We start from the raw sequence: 8,174 nt of genomic DNA, 5'->3' as shown, positions 1-8,174 counted from the left end.
CCCCCTTGACTTCCATTGTATGGACACAAAACCACGGAGGCATTTCTCAAAATATCTTATTTTGTGTACCACAGAAGAAAGAAAGTCTTACAGGTTTTAATAAACATGAGGGGGGATAAATCATGACATAAGTTTATTTTAGGGTGAACTGAATGAATGCAGCATGTTTCCACATTTGTGTTACATTATGTAAACACTGGGGGGCGCACTGTCCACGTTGGCTGAACCAACATTGGTGCCATTTGAGGAAAGTGAATATAAAATGATTTAGCCCGAGGTGAAACATCATTTAAAGCATAGTTCAATTTAAGAAGCAGTTTTCAGTTGTAGTGTTCATGTTTTTTGTAATACAGAACCCTGCCTGTGATCAGTATATATTACTAGAGAATGATTACACAAAAGCTCAACAAACAAAGGAAAACAGTCATTTATTCATAACTCTGAATATCAGAAATTCACGAAACTCTGCTCTGTTTACTCTTACTCTGACAGTATGTGCCAATCCCAGAATTCCACCTTTTGGGGGGAAAAGTATTTTAGTTACAGTAATAGGCAACTTAAAATGATAGTGAATACTTCAACCCAGAAATGAAAATGCTGTCATCATTTACTCGCCTTCGAGTTGTTCCAAATCTGTATAAATTTCATTTCTCTGATGAACACAGAGAAATATATTTGGAATAATGCTTATAACCAAACAGATCTCGACCCCCATTGACTACCATAGTAGGAAAAAATACAATGTAGTATTCAAGTATTCAGTATTCAAGTCTTGATGTAAATCTATTTTGAAAACTTGATGAAAAGCATCCCAGCATTATCACCATTGTGCATCTTGGTAAATGTGCTTTATTTCACTTGAAAGTGTTGTGGCAAATCGACCTTCCAACGCAGAAAGAAATCTCGGACACAGGGTTCCAGGTTTCAAGAATTCAATCTTTATTTGCTCGAGCAAGCAAAGTGAGACATTCAGACTTCATCTGAAGTTGTCTAACAAATACACATCTGACTCCATAAGAAATCTCATGTTGTTTTTCACAGTGTCCGCCAATCAGGTTTCACGTGATATCATCTTTTTATTAGCCCGTCTCCTTCTTGTTTGCAACTATTATATTTCAATCGGTCCACCCTTCTTGTGCTCGCCACAGTTATGTTTCCGGCGTACCTTATTAGGATTTAATCGTGGCGAGCGCCTCCCATGATTTTAAAAAGAAAAACAAGGTTATTTTTCAATTTCTGATTTGTCATTCAGTTGATTCAGTTTTTCAAAACTTCACTGGTGCTTTCTCACGCATCATTCAGATGTAGCCGATCCATGCAGTATCAAAGAGTCTGTTAAAGGTCTCCTCAGACGAGCACTTTCAACAAGTTGGTATGATTTATTAGGGTCTTCATGAAATGTCTGTAACATATTTTGCTTAAAAACACTCAATGACTGTGTAAACAAAACCCTTCTTGCCTCGTCAAAAACAGCTATGCTCACAGCAACCTGTTTTGGTGCATGTCTCTTTAAAACCTATCTGAACATATAGGAAAAAACAGTGTATATAGGATATTCAGGGGACTTTTATTTAAAAACACCACATCAGACTGTCCTGATATTGTATGATGGACAAATCTGAGATGGTGTACTATGAATATGAGGTGAAATCACTTTCACAAAATATTATCTATTTGTCAGTTATTTTTAGTTATTTCATGGTCAGTTATGGTCTGAGTCTGACTCTCTAACCACCAGGCCACAACTTCCCCACTAGGCCAAAACCAACCACCAGAATGCCTTAGCAACGACCTAGCAACCACACAGAGAACGCCACACAAACCTCATAGCAACACTCTTACAACCACCAAAATACCTCATCAACGGCCTAGAAATCACCCAGAACATCATAGAAACTACATAGCAACCGTTTAACATAATCTCTCATTGCACTAGCAACATCACTCGCCATCGGAAAAACACTAGCAAATGATAGTGTGCGAAAACGCTTTTATTTTGAAATTTGTCCTCCCGCGCTCCTACCGCAATCTGTCATATATGCGCGCACAGAAAACCACCGTGAGGGCTGGCTTGACAGTCATTTTCAAAGTGGAGGCTGGCCTGACCGCAGTATAGTTTTTAACTTGAAATAGTGTTTTGTCTGTTATTTTGTTAATGATTTGACTGTAGTTATCTTTTATGCACCTTTCTTGCACAATACTGTTATGCAGAAACCCAGTATGTTGTATGTCTCTAAGATGTAAAATGTTCTTTGCAGAATATTCGTAAGATTGATGGAGGCAACGGCTTGTCCCGCTTTCGTCTTATGATGAGTGATGGCCTTCACACAATGTCCTGTAAGTCTGAAATGGATTTTCAGTTATAACATTTGTGTCTTTCAATTAAACCTTTTTCATTTAAATATCTACACACAACAGTTTAGGATAATTTGTATTTTATGTGCACAGCTGTGCTTAGATTAGAATATTGGGCTTTGCTTGTACAATATCATATTGAAACGTATTCTGGTTAGGTTTACTTTCTGTATACATGTAATCAGTATAATCAATATAAGCATTGCATTGTTTTTTTGTCGTTTTGATGTACATTTTATCCAGCAAACGCAAGCTTCTGTGATGTACAGTATATTTTACGGAGGCTATTGACATTTGTGCTATCTTTCTCATCTGATTTGTCTGGTTTTATTCCTACATGCAGCATTCATGCTCTCCACGCAGCTGAATTCCATGGCTGAACAGAATCAGTTGGATCCTAATTGTGTCTGTTTGATAAAACGGCATGTCACCAATGTTCTTAAGGACGGACGGTATGTGTTCATCTCTGGGTTTAGATAGTTGTCTCTGCTGCTATTGTATATTATAAATTTATACCACGGGGCTGTTGAATGCTTCATTCTGATTGGCTGACGAACGATCGACGGGTGTGCATTATTTTTCAGTTAAACGCACACCTATGAAGGTGTTCCAGGTCTGCTGACCGCATTACAGTTCCATATCACTTCGCCAAGTTTAGCCTACTGTCCACCAGTGAATATGTATTTAACAACAGACAAAGTGACAGGCAAATTCCATTGTCTGAGAAGAAATAAATATTAATATTTATGGACAGCATGAACATTTGAACAACAATGGCGAGAGCACTGTACAGGACTGTTCAGACGAAAAACTAAAGCATGTATCAAAGGTAACTGCAAACTACATGACACAATCAGCGGGTTAAAGATAAAACACGAAGCACAAAAATAACAACAACAACAACATCTTAAATTCGTCTGTGGAATGGGTAAACGGGACTTAAAACACGCAGGAAGCTTTCTATGCCACTGCGAGAACCGCAGCTGGCGCAGAAACCTCCATGTCACTTTTTTCTCTTAATACTTTTCTTATACGACAGGGGTGTTAAATACGATGAAAACAAATCAAATATACAGTAAATACTTGTCTTTTCACTCGCGTGTGCATGTGCACTGTCTGTCTTCCTCTCAATCTCGGAAAACTGCGTATGCAGGCTCAAGCAACGCTTTCAGATGAGATGAGTAAGAAATTAGTCCTACCAGCAAGTGCATTCCGGGACAAATACCATACAAATGTCTTGAGATAAAACATCGTAACAACGTCTTGTGGTATCGGAACAACGTCTTGTGGTGTTGTGACCGTGGTATAAGCGGAATAATTGACTCCGGTCCGTTCAATTATCGAAAGTTAATGCACACCTGAGGTGTAACGGCCACCCCTTCGCGTCGTGGCCGCATTACCACCTCGGGGTGTGCATTAACTTTCGATAATTGAACGGCCCGTCGTCAATTATCCCTTACATATTTAATTTAATTACATTATCTTAACTGTTGATTTGCTGGCTTTTGTTATGTGATTCTATATGGCTTTGCTTTGATGTGTAATATCAGGTTTTTGTTTCTGATGCTGTTCACAGCCGTGTAGTGGTTATTCTAGACTTGGAGGTGGTCAAGACAGCTGAGCAAATGGGAGGAAAAATGGGAGACCCAACTCCATATGTGGAGGGTGAGAGCGCATTAAAACAAACACAGTGAAACAGTTTTAATGTAACTGCATTTTTTTGTCCTTTTACTCTGCACAATGATAATAAAGTTGGGTCTAATCTAACACCCGGTCTAACCCAGACGCGAGTGTCGCGACAAAGTCATTAAGAGCAAACTGTTTGTCGTGCTGCATCCACAAATGCAGCAAAATGTCAATGGACAAAATGTCTTATTATAATGGGTTCTTTTGTCACATCTTGCCGGTCACATGCATGGTAGAACAGGTGTAATATTTCAGATTGAATAACACCTTGAAAGCCTACATAAAGAATGAGACTTTAGCATGTTATTGTTTTGGAAAGACTTATGTTAGTCACTTGTATTTAGATATTTAGTGTGCTTCATGTTTCTGACATATGTCTAAGTTTTGTATTTGTTCTCTGGTTTTCAGGTCAGTCAAAGGCTCCACAAACTGCAGCTCCTGTGGTGCGACACTTAAAGTCTCAGAATGGAAGTGATGGTAAATTCATGGAAATCTTGGAAGTCTTGTTCACACCAAGAATGATAGCTATAAATATACAGTTCTAAAATCATTCTTAATTTAAGAGAATATCAGAGTCTATGCCACAACTATTGTGAATATTATGATATTGTTGGGATAAAATTCACTCTGAAAGTATTCTAGCTGATGAATGGTAAAACATCGATAAATTAAAAGTCTTTTAAATTGAGTGAATAATAAAAATCTGAATAAGGTCTTGAATTGAAGGGGTAAATGGCTGGATGTACACTTATTACAAGTACATTTTTGGACACAAATTAGTGATTTAAGAGTTTATTACCTAATTTGTAAAAAACACAATCCTTCCAAGGCACAAAGTTCAAACAATGTCAACATACAATTTGATCAGTGGCGATCGGTGCCTCTTCTTCAGGGGAAGCAGGAATTCAAAATTCGTGTTTAGCGCTTCACGTGAACCTATGTGCATCACGCATCATGTCAAAATACGTGCCTGCTGCAGATGCGTCGAAAGGGTTTATGATAAAAGAGACGCTCGCGTTCAGAAGACACTGCATTAACACTTAACTCTGATTACACATGAGACTAAGCGAGTATCTAGCAAACGCAAGCGTCTCTTTTATTAAAAACCCTTTCGACGCATCTGCAACAGGCACCTATTTAAATACATGTTTTGCCGAGCTTTGCATTACTGCTTCCCCGGAGTCACGGATCGCCACTGAATTTGATATAAGTTCAAATGCAAACAAACAGTGTTCTTGTGTATTTTTCAAGTGCCCTAAGGGCATACAAACATGTTTGGTAAAAATGCGAGATGGTCCTCCTCACTGCAGAACGCAATATCCAGGGGGCGAGGTTGGATCCAGATCCAATTCCCCCCACTTTATATACTTAGCCGCAATTTGGAGAGTAAGGTGTAAACTGGTCACCAACGTTGGCTCTTATCAATGTCATCATTTAGTGTACGCCTGTAAGTAATTATCACAGTGAAATATTTGTTAACACAAACCCTAAACCTAATAAAATATGTTATTAAAAATACCCTAAATATAATAAAATACATAAGTAAAAATGTTAATAAATAAAGTTTGTCTTCAGCAAGTTTGTTTTCCGTCAAAAGAATAACTTTAGTTATGACTCAATGCGGAAATGGTAGAGCAACAACACGAGTATGACGTGTGTTGTGGCAAAACTGCTGCAGAAATCTGTCATCTAATCACAATGCAATGGGAGGAGACTAGATCTGGATCTACAGTGAGGAGCTACTGAAAAATGCAGCCGCTTGAAAATGCATGGCACGAGTCACGTGGTGTTATTTTATAATACTTTTTTTGTGCTTTGAAGCTTGAAAAGGGATCCACTCTTGTGAATGCAGGTGGTGTTGTTGATCTTTTCGCTATGCTGCTGTTTGCATGTTAAAATAAATCTGTGAAAAAATGTTTGTATTTTAACGTGTCACAGACCCTCGTCAACTGTAGCTGTGTCTCATTTCGAAGGCTGCGTCCTCCGGATGTCGCAATGCGAAGGCGTATGCGGCCGACATACGTGACCGCCGGAGGACGCAGCCTTCGAAATGAGACGCAGCATGTATTTTTATTTCATTCCAATTTAATATTAAAATCTTATCAGTTAACAGTTAATGTTCGGATACCGAGCGTAGGTTCTCGGTTAGGGAAATTAACCGAAATGAGCATCCGTATAGTGAATATTTATCGGCAAACATGGATGAGGACAGGCTATATACTTTTCATTACTTACCTTTAGATTCTGAAATTATAGCAGAGCGTCCTGTGAGGCATCACTGAAGTCATGAGAACAGGACGCATCTCTCTTTGTGCACTCTTCAGCTGCAGCATGAGAGGGTGCGTGGACAGAGAAAAACTGTGTTTTGTGTTTGATTGTTGTGTCACGCCCCTTTTTTACGTTCGGTATGGACAGACAAATTGCTTATCGCAGGAATCTAATCACATCACCTTTGGTTAGGATGCGGTGTAAGGTTGTAAACAAATTCAATGTTTTCAAGCTATTGCATAATCGCCATATATTGAAACGTAGGACCTTTATGCATAATATGGGTTACAGGTCATACTCACCACTTAACAGCTCACCTGTCCAGCGGCTTCCTGCAGGTCACTCTTCATTTTTTCTGACATGTTTCAGTGAAATTTCTCCCCATGTTTAATTTATTTGCCTTGAAATAACACTATTGAGGATAAGATGAAAGGGGTTCATAACAGCACTGCAGAGCTGAATTTGACTTTGTCATACTTTTTGCTCACTTTGACAAGCGGATAAATTCTCAGTTTCGCCAGCCTGTAGTCAATTGGCTGTGTTTTGTGATTGATTGTTGTGTCACGCCCCTTTTTCGCGTTCGGTATGGACAGACAAATTGCTTATCTCAGGAATCTCATCACATCGCCTTTGGTTAGGATGCGGTGTAAGGTTGTAAACAAATTCAATGTTTTGAAGTGTCAACTGCCGTGTATACAAGTGGTAACTATGGTAACAAATTTGAATACTAATCACTGTCCAACGGTTTCCAAAGCTAGCAAGCACATTGAACAGTGTTCAATGAAAAAACTAAATTAGCTATTTGCAACATCTCTTGGAAATATTTGCACAGTAAGAGTAAGTGGAAGCTGATGTTAAGATGGGAAACATGCTGCCAATAACTTTAAACAGCTAGCAAACATTGATCTGCAGCTCTACATCAGCACAAACAGCCAAGGTTGTTTGATAACTATTAAATTGTATAATTTAAAATGCTAAAATGAATGAGATTATTAGAGACATGATGCCAGAGAACCTGAAAATTTGTATTTACTATTGCTACTATTTGCTTGTGCTCAGATTTGCTTATTGATATGTGTATTGAATGTGATGCTTTTAGACTGTGTGTTGTTGACAGGGATTGTAACTTCTTACCTCTCTCCTCTGCTTTGATAGGTTCAGGACAAAGAGGCCCTGCTCAGAGCTTTGGCAAGAAGCCCATGGCTGCCCCCAACACTCCTGGTGGAAGTTCGAAAGTAGTGCCCATTGCAAGCCTCAACCCTTACCAGTCAAAGTCAGTCTAGAAATCTCATTTAAAAACACTGATTTCTCACTCTCCCTTTTGATTGCATAATTAAAGAGCATTTTTTTCTCCAGATGGACTATTAGAGTCCGCGTCACCAACAAGAGCAGCATTCGCACATGGAGTAACTCCAGGGGGGATGGCAAGCTCTTCTCTATGGAACTTGTGGATGAGAGCGTAAGCTTTGAAAGATAATTAATGGTGAAACAGATTGTAATGGTATTAATGTACAGTGAGATGTAATTGATGTTTTTTTTGTTATAGGGAGAAATCAGAGTGACGGGATTTAATCAGGAAGTGGAGAAATTCTACTCCCTCATTGAACAGGGAAAAGTAAGACAGTGTTTTCTCTCTGTGTGCTGTGGAAGTAAGGTGCAAAATGAATCCGAGGAAAATAGATTACGGTGCTTTGATTAATTGTAAAAAGTGTTGTTTAGATCTATTCTGTTGTGTCAACGTTTCATATTTAATTTTACAAACACAGGACTTATTAACCAACGTCAATAATCACAAATTGTAGAAGAGCATTTCACTTTGCTAACTCAAGTCATCAGTCACCTGATGTTTTTTTCCTTGTTGCTGT

At 38.6% G+C, this 8,174-nt stretch overlaps 1 protein-coding gene across 1 annotated transcript in view; it reads left to right on the top strand.

Moving 5' to 3' along the window:
- Nucleotides 1-8,174, top strand: part of rpa1 (replication protein A1) — a 57,602-nt gene that overhangs the window by 25,854 nt on the left and 23,574 nt on the right. Inside the window, exons 3-9 of the mRNA XM_057351066.1 lie at nucleotides 2,259-2,337; nucleotides 2,699-2,807; nucleotides 3,932-4,020; nucleotides 4,450-4,518; nucleotides 7,465-7,582; nucleotides 7,666-7,768; nucleotides 7,856-7,924. Of these exons, the coding sequence (XP_057207049.1) occupies nucleotides 2,259-2,337; nucleotides 2,699-2,807; nucleotides 3,932-4,020; nucleotides 4,450-4,518; nucleotides 7,465-7,582; nucleotides 7,666-7,768; nucleotides 7,856-7,924 (636 nt within the window). The remainder of the gene's footprint in view (nucleotides 1-2,258; nucleotides 2,338-2,698; nucleotides 2,808-3,931; nucleotides 4,021-4,449; nucleotides 4,519-7,464; nucleotides 7,583-7,665; nucleotides 7,769-7,855; nucleotides 7,925-8,174) is intronic.

This window comes from Triplophysa rosa, linkage group LG14, assembly GCF_024868665.1.
Source record: "Triplophysa rosa linkage group LG14, Trosa_1v2, whole genome shotgun sequence".
Taxonomy (NCBI): domain Eukaryota; kingdom Metazoa; phylum Chordata; class Actinopteri; order Cypriniformes; family Nemacheilidae; genus Triplophysa; species Triplophysa rosa.
The sequence above is the reverse complement of the archived record's forward strand: the minus strand, read 5'-3'. Positions and strand labels throughout refer to the sequence as shown.